General features: G+C 37.0%; 1 protein-coding gene across 7 annotated transcripts in view; it reads left to right on the top strand.

Moving 5' to 3' along the window:
- The window catches only part of AKT3 (AKT serine/threonine kinase 3), a 281,315-nt gene that overhangs the window by 136,685 nt on the left and 123,738 nt on the right, over positions 1–20,892 (top strand). For 5 of the 7 annotated variants that reach the window (XR_009490745.1, XM_024975971.2, NM_001191309.1 and 2 more), the window contains one exon: positions 1,977–2,102. The exons of 1 other annotated variant lie outside the window; for it this stretch is intronic. Coding sequence is in view for 2 of the 6 variants with exons in the window: in NM_001191309.1 (NP_001178238.1) it covers positions 1,977–2,102 (126 nt within the window). In the remaining 4 variants the exon portion in view is untranslated. Of the gene's footprint in view, positions 1–1,976; positions 2,103–14,674; positions 14,792–20,892 lie in introns of those variants that run through there. One more of the 7 variants, XM_024975969.2, reaches the window with a different exon arrangement.

The following is a 20,892-nucleotide window of genomic DNA, read 5'->3' on the forward strand; positions in this document are numbered from 1 at the left end:
TTCATCGATAGTGGTTTCAAATTCCACACTGCAGGTAACCTTTTAGAAATGACTGCTTGTCAAATGCTGGTGTAGTATCAAAGAAAGACATCCATAACTATCTGAACACTCATCCCTTTTCCAACTACCTATCTGTTTGGGCTAGATTTTTTTAAAATATTTCAATCAAAAACATATTACTTTAACAGTTTAGATGTAGGAACAGATATGAAACTCTGACTGTCTTCTTTAAAGCCAAACATTAAAGAGATTTGCAAAGATGTAAAGCAATTCAGCTCTTTACCTTAATTTTTTTGTTTTAGAAAGTAAAACTATTGTCATAAAAATATTAATGTTGCATGCAATGAGTTTATTTTTTTACTGTTAAAGGAAGTAAAAAAATTTAAATTTTCTCCTTTTCAGTTTCCAATACAGTAAATATTATAGTTGTTATCTACATACAGAAAAATTCATTGGCTATATTTAAGTATGAAAAATATTTAAGGGTGTAAAGAGGTCTGAGGTGAAAATTTGGAGAATTGCCGACCCAGAGGAATGATTCCACATCTGAAATACATGTCAGGGGTGAGATTATGGGAGAACTCATATTTTATACTAAGAGACTGATACTAAACAGTAAGGAGAATATTTTTGAGCATAAAAGTGATATCATCAAAGCAGTATATAAGGACATTAGAATTATCTGGAGATAATAGATGCATTATGATGGAAGGGGGGCGAGTAGAATGGGAGAAAAGTCACAGTGCATTAGCAGAAAGGCAGATGTAAAGTGTTAGAGCATCTTAGGTTGGCTAAATAAGAGAGACTTGTGAAGGCAGTTGGAGAAGGAAATGGCAACCCACTCCAGTATTCATGCCTGGAGAATCCCAGGGACGGGGGAGCCTGGTGGGCTGCCGTCGATGGGGTCGCACAGAGTCAGACACGACTGAAGTGACTTAGCAGTAGCAGCAGCAGTGAAGTCAGTACTGACTTAGCTACTGATGAGAGGGAACAGTCAAATGTTAGGTTTGAGCTCAGATAACTGATGTCAGGAGAAACTGATTTGAAGGGAAAGCTGAACCGCTTTCAAAGTTTTGTAGTTCTGTGATTAAGCACTTGAGATTGAAAAGCCAGATAGAAATATTTGGTAGAGAAGTGAAAATTGAGACCAGGGAGCCTTCCAGCTCTTACAGTATCATGGAGTGCCTCTGTTGCTTAAAATGAAAAAGAAGGGTGAAGTAAGCAAATGGTGATCTTGATGCTAAAAATTTATATTTTGGTAGCTAGTTGATAGCTTGTATCAAAATCTGATAGAATATACATTTATTGACTATTATGTGCTTGGCACTAACCACGTGTTCTTAGGTCTTACATTTATGTGTATGAATGCGTGTGTGGTTTTTAAGCTCTATTAACCCATGTTCTTTCATTTCCTTGACTTGTTTACAGCATTTGTGCAGTTATTTTCCTTTTAATAATAGAATGTTTAAACAAGTTGTGCTCAAGATTTAACAATGAAAATAGACCTTTTCCCTTTCTTTTTAAAAAATGACACGATTAGTTGTGGTACATGGAAGAGAAACATCTATTTCATGTCCCTCTTATGATAAGTGTTTTTCATCGAAATTCCTTGATACTGTGCGTATGATTTATTTACCAAGGCTTTTTAAGACGACTGAAAATATGCTCTAACAACCATCTGATATGAAAAACTGAACAAAATGTGTACTCAGTTGAATGATTCTCTGAAGAAATAATGGTGCAAATGAATTATCAAAGTGTGAAATCATTAGAAACAAAACATGTTTGGGTTTTTATTGAATCTTAATTGCAGGCTTATGTATTTCCTTTTGTAAGCTAAGTTAAAAGAAAATTGCCTATCTAAATTTTTGGAGGCCAGTGTTGTAGGACATATATTGTACCATAATTTATTTTTTCACATAAAAGCTGCTGTTCATTTTTCCCCCAGCATTAACATGCATGCTTTCCTCATGTAGGAGAATATATAAAAAACTGGAGGCCAAGATATTTCCTTTTGAAGACAGATGGCTCATTCATAGGATATAAAGAGAAACCCCAAGATGTGGATTTACCTTATCCCCTCAACAACTTTTCAGTAGCAAGTAAGTTAATTACAATTGTTGATTCACCTTGTATTTATTTATTTGTATGGCTGTATGTGTCAGATAATTTGAGATATGTGAAAAGCCTATGAAAAAGTTTAGGTTTGTTCTTAACTGCAGATAAATTTTCAGTTTATATAGAATTTCAGTTCCTTAGCATTGGAACTGAAAGATTCCATAGATTATTGTAATGTGTGGTCTTATATAATCCAAAATAGTATAATTTTTTCCTAGTTAGAACTTTGTGATAAAAACCATTCCCCAGGTACATACCTCAAGTTTTTCTTTAAAATGTAAACAGAGACCTTTGAACTTGACTGCTGGATTGAACTTGACTGCTGGATTGAACTTGGTTGTAAGATGTTGTAGTTCTTAGTGCACCTCTAATCGAAGTTTCCTGTCATAATCTTAACCCTTTTGATTGATTGTATGATAAGAAACAAGTGATTTGATTGATTGTATGATAAGAAACAAATGATTTACTTATCTTAAACATTATTTTCTGAGAAGATTTTGTTTGTGGTATATTTTTCTTCCTTACAAATATCTAACACTATTTCTTCCTTACAAATTTCTAAATAAGTTGGTAATTTAAACTTATTTAGGAATTATATATTTTCTTGAAAATAGCCAAAAATAAACTGAAAGATGATGATGATGATGGTGATTATAATTGTTATAACCAGACTTTCAGATTGTTTAAATTGCTGATTAATCAATGAAAGGGGTTTTCTGTGTTAATTCAGGAGTAAAACATTTTAAAGCATAATATTAAGTTAAAATAAACTTGCATAAGAGGTAAAGTTTGTGATAAAATCTTTAACTAGACACACCATTCTTAATTTTAATTTTGATTGTATGCTGTTGCTGCTGCTGCTGCTGCTGCTAAGTCGCCTCAGTCGTGTCAGACTTTTTGCACCCCTGTAGACGGCAGCCCACCAGGCTCCCCCGTCCCTGGGATTCTCCAGGCAAGAACACTGGAGTGGGTTGCCATTTCCTTCTCCAATGCATGAAAGTGAAAAGTGAAAATGAAGTCGTTCAATCGTGTCCGACTCTTGGCGACCCCATGGACTGCAGCCTACCAGGCTCCTCCATCCATGGGATTTTCCAGGCAAGAGTACTGGAGTGGGGTGCCGTTGCCTTCTCCATTGATTGTATGCAGTTATCTATTAGTCATGATTTGGAAAGATATGAGGGAAAATTGAAGCAAAAATCAGTTAAAAAATATAGCAGCATCAGAAAATCCAAAATGATAAAAATCCTCGAATGTTATACACGTGATTTTATCATTATATAGTGCCACAGTCTTTTTTTGGGGGGGGATACTTTCAGTTTTTTTAAACAATAAGGTAGGACAATAAACCAAAAAGTTTGTGAAATCATTTTAACTAAAAAAAAAACCTCCTGTTTATGTAAGTGGATTTTTCCATAGGGAGTTTCATTTTTTAAAAAGTGAAGATACCGTTATATTTGTGTATTAAGAAAAGAATTTTTTCTCCACCAAAATGGCTCATTAGATACTTATGGCTTTCTCTCAGTAGAAAATTATTTTAAAAATCCTGTTGTCAATTGAAATAATACCTTATATTTTGTATTGACTTATGAATACATTTTCTTTCTAAAGACATTTTGGGCAAGTGTTTGGTTTAAAGTGATAGAAATTGGCTTTTAAAACATTAGCAGTGTACATTATCATATCTGACCTAAAGCCAGTGTGGTTTCTTAGTTTGTCTATTTTACTAGCAAATGCTATTACTGGTTTGTCTGAAATAATTTATAAAGTACAGAACTCCTGTATCTGCTGATCAAAATGCAGCATTTTTTGACCTTATGAAATTTCACACCCCAACAAGTTTTAAAGACATACTGTATGTCACAGTCTGCCAACATCTGCTCCAACACTTCCACTGGCAGAGGCTGAAATAAATGCTGCACTCTTGAGGAGAGAACCTATTTAGTGACTGACAGTCAGCTTATCCATGAAATCAATATTAGTTGGCATCTGTAATCTTTACTTGAATAATCAAGTAGTTGTGGATAGTTAATAAGTGAAGTTATAGACCAGCTCCTTAATTTCAGGAAACATGTTAATAACATGCATCTTACAACAAACTGTTTTAAATTGATTGTTTTTAACGCCTGACTTATCGCAGTCATAAGTTTGCAATAATTTGGTTTTGTCAAAGTCGTGTCTGACTGTTTGCAACCCCATGGACTATACAGTCCATGGAATTCTCCAGGCCAGAATACTGGAGTGGGTAGCCTTTCCCTTCTCCAGGGGATCTTCGCAATCCAGGGATTGAACCCAGGTCTCCTGCATTGCAGGCAGATTCTTTAGTAGCTGAGCCACAAGGGAAGCCCCAAAATACTGGAGTGGGTAGCCTATCCCTTCTCCAGCAGATCTTCCCGACCCAGGAATCTAACCAGGGTCTCCTACATTGCAGGCAGATTCTTTACCAACTGAGCTATCAGGGAAGCCTCCTTGCAATAATTACCTGAGATAGTAATGTGTAGTGAAAAGGGCCCTAGTTGAAGAAATAGTTCAAATTTAAGCTCTACCAAAAACCATGAGTACGACCTTGGGCAGGTCGTTCTCACAGTCTCTGGTCTTTAGTCCCTTCATCAGCATGGTGAGGACACCTGAATGAATTTGTAAGGTCCCCTTTGTCTCTAGCTTTCTGTGATTCTGTGAGGGAAGTTTGAGCAGGCCATTGAAGAGTGAATGGGAATGAAATTATTATAAAATAGAGGACAAGAATATTTCAGGCAGAGGGTAACAAGGAATGTTTTTGTGAGGTATTAAGAGAAGGAACAGTAAGAGCCAGAGAGAGTTACTCAGTAGTCTCCCACTGGTTCTAGCTGTCTTCAGCATATGACAGAAAGGAGCCAGGAATACAGGGTGCAGCATACTCAGGTATGTTGGGAGATGTTATATATAGCTACAGTGTGTCCCCTATTTTCCCCCTATAATTAAAATATGGTACTTCAAGATTAATCTTTGTGAGTTTTAATGAAACTTTACCAAAATAGGCTTTTTATTTGTATGATAATAATAAAGTAAGAGAACTAGATGGGACTTGGTATTGATCTTTCCATTCTTCATTAAGTTTCAGATTCCTTTTCTTCTAGTTCAAAATTTCCCCAAAGATGTCTTTATACTAGTTGTTTCTACTTTTCAGTCCACTTCAGTCTAACTTTTTTATTTGCTTGATGAAGCTACTTTCAGTAAGTTCTCCAGTGACCCCTTAACTGCTCAGACTAGGAGACATTTTTTTTAGTTCTTCTTTTCCTGGATTTACATTTGAGGGACATTTTATAGTTTTGATTACTACTTCTTTCTTGGGATGATCTCTCATTGTTTTCTAAGATGCTTTTCTTTGCTGGTTTTCTTGGTTGACTTATTGCATGCATTTGGATATCTAACTGGGTTCTGGCCAAGGACTATTCTCACTTTGTACTCTCTTCCTGGATGGTCACATTCACAATAAGGTTTCAATTCCTCCTAGTATACAGCTTGCTCCCACACTTATGTATCTTCAGGGCAGGCCTCTTTTCTGAGCATTAGATTGCTATCTTTACTATATTCAACTGACTACTGGACATCTCTGCCTAGATATTTTTGGAGGCAACAAATCTTAAGCTGAACTGAAGATAATTTGATTAACTTTTCCCCCCGTATTCACTACCTCAGTTCTGTCTTGAGCAGAAACCTGGATCTGTTTCATGCTTTTTCCCCCCTCATATCTTCATCTGACTCCCAGTTTATTTCTAGGCTTTCTGGTCTGTCTTCTTATTTCTTGACCTTCTCTCTAATCTCTAGAATAGGCCCTCATCATCTCTGCTATCGATTTTTAACTATAGATCTCTGCCTGTAGTTTCTACCATTCATATTCTTCCTTCCCATGAATGTCAAAGTGATCTTTCTAAAATTAAATCCTAACTATGCTGCTAACCTGTGAAAGCCCGGCCCTAGATCTTCATTTTATCCTGCTGGATAAAGTCCAGATTCCTTAATATATCACACAAAGATCTCATCCTGGCCTCCACTTTCAGCTCTTTGCTCGTCTCTCTTCTGCTGTCCATTTACACTTTGGCAGTACTGAACTGTTTGTAATTTCCTGTATAAACTATGTAGCATTTTTACTCTGAGCCTTTATGCTGTTCCCTCTGTCTTCTATTTGCTGGAATAATATTTTTCTTTCATCCTTTAAGACAGTTCAGATTTAAATCCCCAGCCTCATTCCTTGGTAAATTCTTCCTTTCTGTCCTTCACAAAGCTGTTATCTTTTGTTGTTAATCACGTTTCTTGGTTGTCTTGTTCATGTGTATGTCTCGTCCAGTGAACTGTGAGTTATTTTAGGGGAAAGAGCCTAGTATTATAAGATCTTTATATCATATATCGTAGTGCCTATATCTTAGGCACTAATAATAGGTTTTGAATGCATTTCTGAAAACATCTAGTCCAGATTTTTCCTTTTGAGATGAGAAAAAATGAAACCTTTGAAAATTCAGTGATTTAAAAAAAATTTATTTATTTATTTTAATTGGAGACTGATTACTTGACAATATTGTAGTGGTTTTTGCCAAACATTGACATGAATCAGCAACAGGTGCACATGTGTTCCCCATCCAGAACCCCCCTTCCACCTCCCTCCTCATCCCATCCCCAGGGTCATCCCAGTACACCAGCCCTGAGCATCCTGTCTCATGCATCGAACCTGGACTGACGATCCGCTTCACATATGATAATATACATGTTTCAATGCTACGCTCTCAAATCATCCCACCCTCGCCTTCTCCCACAGAGTCCAAAAGACTGTTCTTTACGTCTGTGTCTCTTTTGCTGTCTTGCATATAGGCTCATTGTTACCATCTTTCTAAATTCCATATATATGCGCAGTATACTGTATTGGTGTTTTTCTTTCTGGCTTACTTCACTCTGTATAATAGGCTCCAGTTTCATCCACCTCATTAGAATGGATTCAAATGCATTCTTTTTAATGGCTGAGTAATAGTCCATTGTGTATATGTACCACAGCTTTCTTATCCATTCATCTGCCAGTGGACATCTAGGTTGCTTCCATATCTTGGCTATTGTAAATAGCACTGCGATGAACATTAGGATACATGTGTCTCTTTCAATTCTGGTTTCCTCAGTGTGTTTCCCCAACAGTGGGATTGCTGGGGCATATGGCAGTTCTATTTCCAGTTTTTTAAGGAATCTCCACACTGTTCTCCATAGTGGCTGTACTAGTTTGCATTCCCACCAACAATGTAAGAGGGTTCCCTTTTCTCCACACCCTCTCCAGCATTTATTGTTTGTAGACTTTTAGATAGCAGCCATTCTGACTGGCATGAGATGGTACCTCATTGTGGTTTTGATTTGCATTTCTCTGATAATGAGTGTTGTTGAGCATCTTTTCATGTGTTTGTTAGCCATCTGTATGCCTTCTTTGGAGAAATGTCTGTTTAGTTCTTTGGCCCATTTTTTGATTGGGTCGTTTATTTTTCTGGAATTGAGCTGCAGGAGCTGCTTGTATATTTTTAAGATTAATTCTATGTCAGTTGCTTCATTTGCTATTATTTTCTCCCATTCTGAAGGCTGTTTTTTCACTTTGCTTATAGTTTCCTTCATTGTGCAAAAGCTTTTAAGTTTAATTAGGTCCCATTTGTTTATTTTTGCTTTTATTTCCATTACTCTGGGAGGTGGGTCATAGAAGATCCTGTTGTGATTTATATCAGAGAGTTTTGCCTATGTTTTCCTCTAGGAGTTTTATGGTTTCTCGTCTTACGTTTAGATCTTTAATCCATTTTGAGTTTATTTTTGTGTATGGTGTTAGAAAGTGTTCTAGTTTCATTCTTTTATAAGTGGTTGACCAGTTTCCCCAGTACCATTAATTAAAGAGATTGTCTTTTCTCCATTGTATATTCTTGCCTCCTTTGTCAAAGATAAGGTGTCCATAGGTGCGTGGATTTATCTCTGGGCTTTCTAGAAAATTCAGTGATCTTTTTAAGGTTGCTTTACTAGGTAGTGGTAGTTAAGTGTGTGTCAGTTGCTCAGTTGTGTCTGACTCTTTGTGACTCCATGGACTGTAGCCAGCCAGGCTCTGTCCATGGGATTCTCTGGGCAAGAATACTGAAGTGGGTTGCCATTTCCTTTTCCAGGTAGTTAAGTACCAAGATTAAAATTCATATTTCTCTACTGTCACCTAAGTGTTATCTCCTGCTCTGTGCTCTCCCAGTTCAGTGCAGTCGCTCAGTTGTGTCCGACTCTGCAACGCCATGGACTGCAGCACGCCAGGCTTCCCTGGCCATGGGTTGTTCCCCCAACCCCTCCTCCATTCCCCACCTCCATTCTGTGACATTTTCCCTATCTAGAGCTTTCAGATCTGATTTTGGGTCAGAATTCCAACTCTTAAATTGCTAGATATTCTTTGGCATGCATAATGTAAGTTCTCCAATGCCTATAAAATGTGGATAACAGTATTTGACCTTTATTCTTTTTTGGATGGATCAAATATGAACTATATTGGAAATTGCCTTCTAAATATAATACTATATAAATGTAAGTAAAATAATATTTTTTCCAAGAAAATTGTATCTCTGATCAGAAATATGGTTAGGTAAATTATTAACTCTCAGCATTCAAAACACCAAGATCATGGCACCTGGTCCTATCACTTCATGGCAAACAGAAGGGGAAAAAGTGGAAACAGTAACAGATTTTATTTTGGGAGCTCCAAAATCAAATCATTGCATACAGTGACTGAAGCCATGAAATTAAAAAACACTTTCTCCTTGGAAGGAAAGCTATGACAAACCTAGACAGCATATTCAAAAGCAGAGACATCACTCTGCCAACAAAGGTCCATATAGTCAAAGCTGTCTTTCCAGTAGTCATGTACAGATGTGAGAGCTGGGCCATAAAGAAGGCTGAGTGCCAAAGAATTGATACTTTCAAATTGTGGTGTTGGAGAAGACTCTGAGAGTCCTTGGACAGAAAGGAGATCAAACCAGTCAATCCTAAAAGAAATCAGCCGTTAGTATTCACTGGAAGGATGGTTGCTGAAGCTGAAGCTCCAATACTTTTGCCATCTGATGCGATGAGCCGACTCATTGGAAAAAACCCTGATGTTGGGAACAATTGAAAGCAAAAGAAGGGGTAGCAGAGGATGAGATGGTTACATAGCATCACTGACTCAATGGACCTGAATCTGAACAAACTCTGGGAGATAGTGGAGGAAGGGAAGCCTGGCCTGCTGCAGTCCATGGAGTCGCAAAGAGTCAGACACGACTTAGCAACTGAACAACAGTAGCAAGTTACTAATTATAGATTGAAATTTATCTCTGTGTAGAAAACATTGCATTTTGACTGAAAAATAATATAGGATACATACAAGACTTGTTGCAAAGCTCTTTTCAAAGATACATTGAGCACAATGGCTTGTCTACCCAGGGTAGTAGTCATGATTCCTGACATGTTGACAGTTATTAGCTCAACTCAAAAGTGGATGCAATTGCTCAGTGGAGAACTTGAACATTGCCCATGTCTTGAGACTGATCATACTTTTGACCTAGTCCTTCCTTCTCACTGTGGTGGGAAGGGAAAAGTGCCAGCCTATGTCCCCAGGAGCACCTATTAGAATTCTGCCTTATTCTGTGATGCAGATACTGGCCCACTCTGACAATATCCCTTTCCTCTCTGAAACCTTTCTTCTGTCTCTTTTAGAAAAAGAAATTGGTTAGCATTTCTTAGGCCAATTTTAGAAGTGCAATGACCTGTTTACTCACTAACCTATTTTTCTTCTTCCGTTTGAAAGAAAGTAAGGGTGTTATGGGACTTAAACCTACCAAAAACCATTTTTACCTCTGAATAATATTAGACTCTGAGATTTTAAATAAATGTGTAGAAAAATCAATTGATTCCTACTAATGCTTTCATTGTGTTTGTTCATGGGGATAAAGAAATAGCTTATGACTTGATTCTTAGTCTTACATGTGATAAAAAATAGTCTGTAGAAAGCAACTCTAACTCTATAATATATAAATACACAAGGATTATGGGAGATCAGAAAATTAATGCCGTAGAAGTTGAGAGAATAGGTAAAAGTAAGGTAGGAATACTAGAAAAGAATTTATGCATAAGGCAAGATTAACATGAGCCTAGAAGGACAGGTGATATTTAGGTTTTTTGAAGGAAGAAGACTTTCTCAGTGAGGTTAACAACATAAGCAAAAATGAAGTCTGGAATTAAAGAGTAGCTTGTTTGTAAATAGTGTAAATGATATGCTAGATGGATAGAAAGTTTTTGTTGAAGGAAAAAACTCCTAAGGTTGGATAAACTATAATCAGACTATGAAAGATCTTGAATACCAGTTTGATTTTTTTAATGGAAACCCATTGGAAACCATTGGAGGCTTTTGAGCATTAGGTATCCAAATCAGTATTTGAGTTAAAAAGAACCTATATAGTTATAGGAAGATGACTATAACTATAAGTCCCACCGTAAGTCAGCCAGTCAGCCAGGCACTGTCGTGTTTTCCCTACTTATCAGTCTTACTGCTGTCTTCCTGGTTCAGTTGGATTATTATGATCATCTCTTAATGATTATCTCTTGCCTTCATGTATTCTCTGGAGTATTTGGAAGCAATACAGAGGATCTTCAAAAAGAATCTTCCTTAGCTAGTGCCATTTTGCTCAGGAGAATCTTAAGTTTTCTCCATTTTCACAAGAGGAAGATGAATTTTTTTCTTACTTATGTTTATACGTGTATATGTAAATATTCTTTTTTTCTTCTATTACTCCTCAATGTTCCATATGTTTTTTGGACACAAATTAGTAGATTTTATAAAGTTCAACTGGATGTAAAATTCCTAATCCTGTTTTTGTTTTGGGTGATTTTTAGACTGTTTTATGTACTTGATCATTGGAAGACTTGTTTTCTCTAATTGTGTTCAAATTTTTAGGAAAATAGAAAGTTATATCTGGTACTTGGATTATCCATCTCTCTATGAGGAATGCCTTGAAAGAAAGTGACAATCACTCAGTCATGTCCAGCTCTTTGGGACCCCATGGACTGTATAATATATAGCCCATGGAATTCTCCAGACAAGAATACTGGAGTTGGTATCCGTTTCCTTCTCCAGGGGATCTTCCCAACCCAGGGATTGAACCTAGGCGGATTGCAGGTGGATGGATTCTTTACTGTCTGAGCCACCAGGGAAGCCCAAGAATGCTGGAGTGTGTAGCCTATCCCTTCTCCAGCAGATCTTCCTGACCCAGGAATTGAACCAGGGTCTCCTGCATTGCAGGTGGATTCTTTACCAGCTGAGCGACTAGGGAAACCTGGTATGCGTTATTTAAAAATTAAATGAATTACTGTAAATTTAATCGAAATTTCTTCCTATCCTTCATTTTTATGAATGATACTGTATTCATATATTTACAAACTTTAACCCATAAACCAAGTTTAGAATTGGGAATGTCGAGAACCTTTTTAAAAAATCACTGCTTGGGGCTGGTGCACTGGGACGACCCAGAGGGATGGTATGGGGAGGGAGAAGGGAGGAGGGTTCAGGATGGGGAACACATGTATACCTGTGGCAGATTCATTTTGATATAAGGCAAAACCAATACAATATTGTAAAGTTAAAATAACATTTAAAAAAATAAAAGGAAAAAATCACTTTAAAAGGAGATAGTTTTTTGAAAATTTTGAAGAATAGTGCCATATTTAGTCACATATTTCCTCCTCATTGAAATCACACTTCAATCTGATTTAAAAAATTTTTCCATAGAATTTCTACTCTTTCGTTCTTTTTTCTACATTGTACAACAAATGTGCACAAAAGAAAATGTATAATTCCATTTTAATTGATATGACTATGGCAGTTTAGAATGTCAAATCCAGCTCCTACATATGAGAACTGTCTGTATCACTGAAATATTTCATCAGTTATATGTCCTTTATAAATGTAAATTTACATGTGTATCATTTGAGCTTCCCTGTTAAATAATCTCATGATTTTACTACTTCCTTCATTATAATACTGCAGGTGAACTGCTCAGATTTTGCTTAGAGCATGTATTTTCCTGGTAGCAGCTCTCATGATTTCTCACTCCTCTTTTCTGATTTACTCTAGAGCTAATCTGGGGCTTCTCTGGTGGCTCAGAGAGTAAAGTGTCTGCCTGCAATGCGGAAGACCCAGGTTCGATCCCTGGGTCAGGAAGATCCCCTGGAGAAGGAAATGGCAACCCACTCCAGTATTCTTGCCTGGAGGGTCCCATGGATGGAGGAACCCAGTAGGGGTCACAAAGAGTCGGACACGACTGAGCAACTTCACTTTGAGAGCTAATCTATTTAGTTGTAGTCTTTACCTCTCAGTTTCATTCATCAGAATATAACTTAGCATGGGGTCTTATGCAGAATCGAGGGAAATGATAAACTTCCAGAGCATAATCACTGTGTATACTCATTTAAAAAATTTCCTCCAGTGTTTATTAAGATCTGATATATTAGAAGATCACAGGACTTGGAATCAGAAGACCTAAGTTTGAGTCTTGATTCTCCTGTTTTACTAGTTCTTTGACCTTGGGCAAATCACAAAACTCTCCTGATCTTCATTTTTCTCAGCTTTAAACATGAGGTTATCTCCTGTTCAGGATTAGGGTGGGGGTTAAATGAAATTATATATATGAAAACACTTTGTAAATTACAAATGCTAAAATACAAATAAAAGTAATAGCATAAGATAGAATATGCTCAGTAATATTTGCTTCAGTTCAGTTCAGTTCAGTCGCTCAGTCGTGTCTGACTTTTTGTGACTACATGAACCGCAGCATACCAGGCCTCCCTGTCCATCACCAACTCCCGGAGTTTACCCAAACTCATGTCCATTGAGTCGGTGATGCCATCCAACCATCTCATCCCCTGTCGTCCCCTTCTCCTCCTGCCCTTAATCCCTCCCAGCATCAGGGTCTTTTCAAATGAGTCAGCTCTTCGCATCAGGTGGCCAAAGTGTTGGAGTTTCAGCTTCAACATCAGTCCTTCCAGTGAACACCCAGGACTGATCTCCTTTAGGATGGACTGGTTGGATCTCCTTGCAGTCCAAGGGACTCTTCAAGAGTCTTCTCCAACACCACAGTTCAAAAGCATCAATTCTTCAGTGCTCAGCTTTCTTTATAGTCCCAACTCTCACATCCATACATGACCACTGGAAAAACCATAGCCTTGACTAGATGGACCTTTGTTGACAAAGTGATGTCTCTGCTTTTTAATATGCTGTCTAGGTTGTTCATAACTTTCCTTCCAAGGAGTAAGCGTCTTTTAATTTCATGGCTGCAGTCACCATCTGCAGTGATTTGCTTAATTGAGTTAAATGCAGCCATTCCCCCCTTTCTGGTTAAATTGTATTGGAGTAAGGTGGGAACCACTCTATTGGGTTTTCTTTAAAGACATTGCAAGTTTTAAGTAGAACCTATGTATAGCTAGCATCACTGACTCAATGAACATGAATCTGAGCAAGCTCCAGGAGATAATGAAGGACAGGGAAGCCTGGCACGCTGCAGTCCATGGGGTCTGAAAGAGCTGAACATGACTTAGCAACTGAACATACATATCTACAACAGGATTGAAATTGAGAATGGCTCCTCTTGTTTGGTTTGGGGGAAAAAAAATCTCAATTGTATTTAATGCTCAAGACTTTGTAGAGACTGGTCCTTCTTATAACTAAATAACATGTGCTAGACCCCTCAACCACGCACATGGCTGCCTCCTGGAAAATGAAGAAGAACATCACTGCAGCGGAAAAGGCGGCACCACTGGACTGACCTCAGAGGACCTGGAAGCAGACCAAATTCTTTAATTAGAAGGTTTAGTCAGAAGTGTTTTTTTTTTTTTTTTTTTTTAATGTAATAATACCCCCAAATGTCTTTCTGACTGTTCTAAGAGGATCCTTTGGTTACTATGTACTGGGGGAAAATTTCACATTAATTTGGTTCTTCCATTAGATAATTACTTTTTTTGTAAGATGCAGTGGGAATTGTTTTTAATGGAAGATAGGTAAGGAGTGGTCAGCTTCAATAGCCTATATTAATGTGAGGACATAAAAGAGGTCCCGGCAGAATGAAGCTTCCTTCCTCCCTTCCTTCATCCTTTTCTTTTCCCCTTCCTCCTTTCTCTTCTTCCTCTTCTTCTCTGCCTTTCTCTCTTCCTCCTTCCCTCCTTGCTTCTCTCATTCAACTTCCTCTTAGGTCAGCAGTCGATTCTTGCTTATCCAGAGATACTTGTGTGAAAAATACTATGTGTGCAATAATTTTCCCTGAATTGTTCTTAAATACTATTTCCTCCGACTCCTCTCTTTACTTCCTTTTCTCATCATCTTAAGTAGCAGCCTCACACACTTGTTCTGTTTTGAGATTTCCTACTTTGTTTGCATAAGATTTAAAGTAACACAATTCGGATACATAGAAGTTATCACTTAATATTTAAACATATTTTAGGAAATCTAAGTTCAAATGAATATTTAGAAAGTTTTTATTGAGGGTTTATTGTGTTCTCAACATTGTACCAGGTACTGAGGGAAAAGAGAAGGAAATAAGGAAGGAAACCAACCTTTTTTTGAGCCTTACTATGTGCCAGGCCCTTTCACATATGTTATCTCATTTAATCTTCACAACAACATTCTGAGGTAAGTATTATGTTCTCCATTTTAAAGAGACTGAGAGATTATGTGACTTAACTGGCAAATGGCAGAGCCAGAATTTCAGCCCATGTCTAACAGAATGCTAACCTTGAAGTCTGCGTTCCTTTTGTTAATCCACAGATACAGCCCTTGGATTTGAAATATTTATAATCTGCTAGGAAAATATGCCACAAACCCTTGGAATTAGTATTTTTTGAAATTGGTATTTTGATGGCTCAGTTCTGAAGTAGGTGTATAATTAATATATTCAGTAAGAGTTTTAGGAAAAGGAGGTATCATTGAGGAGTAGATCATCAAGAAAAGCTTCATTGGAAATTGAGACTGTTTGGAAAAATAGTAAGATTTCATAAGATGACATATATTCCAGGTAACAGATCACAATAATTTGAAAAAATTATTTCTGAGAAACTTTGGTTGAATCTCTTATTGTTAATTTAAATGGGTATGAAATCCTCAGAATATGGATGAAACCTTCAGATGGTGTGTTATTTCTTTGTCCCTGTATAGACTGAAAGATATCAAAGGAGAAAGAAACATAAGTGCTAGGAATAAATATGGCACCTTAAATATTTAGCAGACTGCCATAATCATAACAGATACTTTGTATGATTTCTCAGTGTCAGAGTTAGGCATTATGTGCCCTATTTGCTGACTTGGCTTTTACATGAACTTTCTGTTGTCATATTGCTATTCATCTTCTCTCCTTGTAGAATATAAAATAATTTTACTAATGCAAATAAATAATTCTATTTTAAAATACTATCTTAAAGTCAGTATTTTTTCTTTAGCCAAAAATATTTTGAACTGCAGGTTTTAGCTCGGAAAGGGGCACATCATCTGTTTACTGTTTTGTAACCTGACTTATTTTATGTAAGAGAGCCGAGGTGGTGTGACTGGGGAGTGAATAGTGGGTGTGGAGTAGGAGGACCACCACCTGCAGCCTGTGTATGATAAGCAGCTATGATGGGGTTTTGCATAATTTTTAATATTAATTACTATTAGGTCAGTATACTTCAGTTTTTCAACTAAAGTTTTGCTAAGTGTGTAACACTCAGGTAACTTTTGGTGCTAAGGATCCTTGTACTATTGTTTTCTCTTATTACTGATCCTAGAATTTTCCTCTGTGATATCGTTCCATATCTGACGAGTGACAATAATCCTTTTTAAACACTTCTCTGTGTATACTCATTTATGGCCTAATTAAATCTATAGATTGTTTTTGATTAAGTTAAATATAGGTAAAACCTACCTGATTTACATGTTTAATATATATTTTTTAACTTAGTTTCCTTTCTATAAAGTAGAGGCTTATTTGTAATTACTTTCTAAAATTTTAAATTAGGAAATACCCTGGCAGTCCAGTGGTTAGGACTCTGCTCTTTCACTGCTGAGGGCTCAAGTCAAATCCCTAGTCAGGGAACTAAGATTCCACCGGCCATGCACTGCAGCCAAAAAAAAAAAAAAAAAATACCCCAAAATTGTAAATTAAAAAATGATTATATGCCCATTACTTACTCCTTTAATCCCATCTTACTTATAATTGGGCTTCCCAGGTGGCTCACTGGTAAAGAATCTACTTCCATACTTATAATTAATGCATGTGAAATTAATAGAGACTTAAGGAAGTAAAAGGAAGAGAACTAACATTGTTTAATCTCCTATGTATAAGGTGCCTTATTTACAGCAACATGACAAGAAAAACATGAGATAAATATTACCTTTAAAAAAACAAACTAGTAAAGCTGGGGCCTTGAGAGATTAAGAAATTTTCCTAGACTCTCAAAGCAAGTACTTGGGAAAACTAACAATGATTTGGTCCAGACTGTCTAACATCTGGGGCTTCCACAGTGGCTCAGCGGTAAAGAATCTGCCTGCAACGTGGGTTCAATCCCTGGGTCAGAAAGATCCCCCGGAGAAGGAAATGGCTAACCACTCCAGTTTTGTTGCCTGGAAATTCCCATGGACAGAGGAGCCTGGCGGGTCACAGTCCATAGGCTTGCCAAGATTCAGAGACATCTGAAGCAACTGAACAAGCATGCATTTCTCACACCTGGCTTGAGTGTATTTAATCATAAGTGGAGTTCAGAGATAACTCTTCTTTGAGTAATGCTTATTCAGCACCACAGAAACTTTGTGGTATGTCAAGTATTATTAACAGTAGGTTAGTAGCAGACTCTTGTTTTTGAGAGGTGTAGTGTATGTAACCTTGATACTTATTTATGCTTTAGCAGAGGGACAAGCATGGAGGTGGTAGCCAGGTGGCTGACTATTTGATAGAAATTTATTATGTAATATTGAGGCAGTCACTTCACCATCCCTGGTGTTTTATTATCTGTGATATGAAGGAGTTGGCATGAAGAATCTCCAAAGTCTTCTAGAAGTCAATGATTTGCCTATGAGCCACATATAATAATTTCTTGGAACATTCAGTCTTTTGAGAATTAATGCAAATAATAATTTACCACTCGCTGAGCATCTGTGTGCTATGCATTTTGTATTTGTATTATTAGTCACACTGATATTTTTGTAGGATACATAATGTCTCCGTTTTATAGCTGGGGAAAATGGGTCCATAGAATGGCCCATGGTCATGCATTTGATGAACTTTGGGACTTAAAGCAAAACCCACAGCTTTCAGGTGTCAAGGCCAATGCTTTTTACACATCACTGCTTAACTAAAATGTCTCTGGCTGCTGTAGGTCTTGAGGTAAAACGTTTTCTAGCATAGGAAGCATAGTCAGAAGGTGTGGGCTTTCCTTACCTCTAGATTATATGTCAGTGTCATGGATCAAGTCTTGTCATTCTCAACTAGTATGTGGAAATATGTTTCAGAGCTTTTGGATGTTCCCATTTGGGGAAACTAAAGCTAAATGCAGAAAATTTACACTAATAAGTGAAGATTTCAGCCTTCCTCTTCTATCAAAGAAGGCATAAGAGTTTGAGAGACAGAATCATCTGGATATTAGTATGAATTATATGATCATTGCGTTTTTAACAAGTTAGGCTTGAGAGACACTTTTTTTTTTATCTTGCTGGAGCTGTATACTGAATCACTGCCTTTCTGTTTTTCCCCTATATCTTTGTTATTTTAAACCTTTGTTATATTTTGAGTAAAGTTAAATGAGGCTCAAGGCCACAGTGAGGGGAAGGACCTTTAAGCCTTGGAATTTAGGAAGGATAGAGAAGCATTCTTTCGGGTTGGAAATAATACATAATCAAGCAGATGCTAATGAAAAAATGAAATGCAGAGAATGAAAAAAGAGGCAAGGGTGCCTGTTTGAAAGTTTTATGGAGGAGAGTACATTGCCCCTTTATTACAATAATGTTTCTGCACTATAATAAGGTCTTTCATTGCAAGTTCAGCTTTTTTCATTCATTTGTTTTGTGCTCTGCTTCCTGTTACTAATTGTCAGCACAATGGTCTTCCAGCTATGAAGTCTCAGTGTCCTTTTGGACCAATTTGTCATTGTCTTTCTCCCTCACCCCAACCCGTGCACTATTACTATGGTTGCATTTTTAGACATTTTTTATGTTTTAAAATGGCAATGCTTTTGAAACATGCCAGAATAGTTCATGCTAATTGAATCATCCATCCAGCAACAGTTATTGCTTCCAAAAGCACACTGATAAAGTTTCTTTCTCTAGATGATATTCTTAGAAAGTAATTAAAATATATAATACTTTCTTCATAGCATTATTTCATATGAATTGTTTCCTTTGAGCTTTACAGTTGTGCTATGGAAATAGGATATTTTTAAAAAATATTTTTGTTAAACTATATTATTTACAGTTCTGCTGTTACCTCCTAGATTCTTTGGGATTTCTGTGCCTTTAGGAACTTATATTTCTGTTGTTTTCCTTCTAATGGCTCTGTACTCTAATAGATTATCTTATCATTAAGGAATCAACAAGATTGACTTAGATTGACAGACCTGAACAAGTTCCCGCTCCAGCAACTCTAGTTACATGTTAATTCGTGTTTGTTTTAACATTTGGGCCAATAAGTATTGCAAATGTGCTCTCAGCTTTGTATCAGCAATCTAGTATTGACAGAAAGACATTTTTTCCAATGACAGTTTGGTCAGTTTTCTCTGTGGGAAAACTTTCTCAGTATTCTGTATGTCACCTGTTTCTGTCACTTTAGTACTGCAGAAAACTTGAAAATAAAATATAAATAAATCTGGTTATAAATAAAAAACAAAACATTTCTTCCTCTCTTGTAAGAGGCTTACATTCCTAAAGCAGTACGTGACATACAAGAAGGTCCAAGAATTTAGAGCTAGAAAATCTGGATTTAGAGACTCGGCTTTACAACCTTAATGACTTGATGATTTTGAACAAGTAACTTAAAAATCAGACAGTCTTCATTTTCTTATTTGTGAAATGGAAATGATAAAAATACTTTATCAGGAGAATTAAGTGAGAAATCATACATGTAATATCTTAATCTTGTGGTTAAGCTCTAATAACATGCTAAAATAAAGACTTAGTAGTCAATTATAGAAAAATAATGAATTTTAGAGAAATATATAATGGAAAACAGTTTTCCTATTGACTTAAATTGGCAAAGATGAAATTTTTTTCAATTCTGCTAGAGATGAATGAGCTGATTCTTCCAACATATGCTGTTCCTTTGGCTTACCAGTTAAACTAGATTATAAATTAAGTATTTTTATACTGCTGCAAGGACTTCCCTGGTGGCTGACGGTAAAGCATCTGCCTGCAATGCGGGAGACCCAGGTTTGATCCCTGAGTCGGGAAGATCCCCTGGAGAAGGAAATGGCAACTCACTCCAGTATTCTTGCCTGGAGAATTCCATGGATGGAGGAGCCTGGCAGGCTACAGTCCATGGGGTCACGAAGAGTTGGACATGACTGAGTGACTCTACTATACTGCTGCAAATACCCAGATACTTGTTTGTGGTTGTAGTTGAAGCTATTTAAATAAAAATTTGAGTAAGACTAATCAGGTTGATAGTGTGTAGCACAACTCAGACAGGAGAGAAGACTAGAGAAAGGGAGACCATCTGGGAAACCATATTAGGGGTCCAGATTTTGGTAAATTCTCTGGTTGGATATAGCAGTGAAAAGAAGGGACGGTTCAAAAGACATTACAAAAGAACTGTTACAATGAGTGTTGTAGGCTTAGCCATGGGTTGAAAGACAATCAAAGATGACTCAGGATGTGTTTCTTGGATGATTAGGAAGATTATATAGTTTTAAAATGAATAGAAACAGTGTGTTGATGCGCTGATTTTCAGTTTGGTAGATTAGGAAAAAATACCCATTTAGATACGTTGAGAATGAAGAAATAATAGGTCCTCAAAGGAGCTGCCGGTTTTGCTGTAAAGAAATGGAGCTTGAGGGAGAGGCTGACACTAGAGGTGCAGGTTTGTCGTCGAATGTCACGTCTTAATTTTGGCAAAATCATGCGAGAGACTCCCCAGAGTGACATCCAAAGTCCTCGCCAGGTCACTGAACGTCTTAGATCTCCTCTCCTAACATACTTATTTAGTCACACTGCACTTGCAGTTTCTGACGTGTCTGAACTCTCTCCAGCTGTGGGTCTTTGTTCTTACTATTCGTTCAGCCCAGATCGCTCTTCCCACAGATATCTGCATTGGTTGTCCATTTCACTAAGAGATACCCTTTCTAACTAGTCTTTCTAAAATAGTACTACTTTCCTTCATTTTCTAACTTGTTGCCCTATGTAATTTTTCTTCACAATACTAATTAGCACCTGTTATGCTGTGAACTAATTGTTTTTCATGTTTATTGTTTGATCATGTATCTTCTCAGTAAAACATAAGCTTTTTGAAAAATAGGGACTTGCTCACTGAACAAGTGAACAAGATAGAGCAAAATAGTTTTGTTCACTGCTCTATCTTCAGTGCCTGGGTTTTGTCAGGCATACTGTAAGGACACAATAAATATTTGTTTAATGAATGTCTAAATTTATTAAGGATAAAATTATCATAAAAAAAAAGTGTAGCACAAAGGTCTCAACATAAGGGAGCAGCTCAGTTTTAAGGAAGAGGCCCTATGAAAGATTAATGAATGATCAGAGTTGCAGGTGAAATCAGGCTA

The sequence above is a fragment of the Bos taurus genome, chromosome 16, assembly GCF_002263795.3.
Source record: "Bos taurus isolate L1 Dominette 01449 registration number 42190680 breed Hereford chromosome 16, ARS-UCD2.0, whole genome shotgun sequence".
NCBI classification, from domain to species: Eukaryota; Metazoa; Chordata; class Mammalia; order Artiodactyla; family Bovidae; genus Bos; species Bos taurus.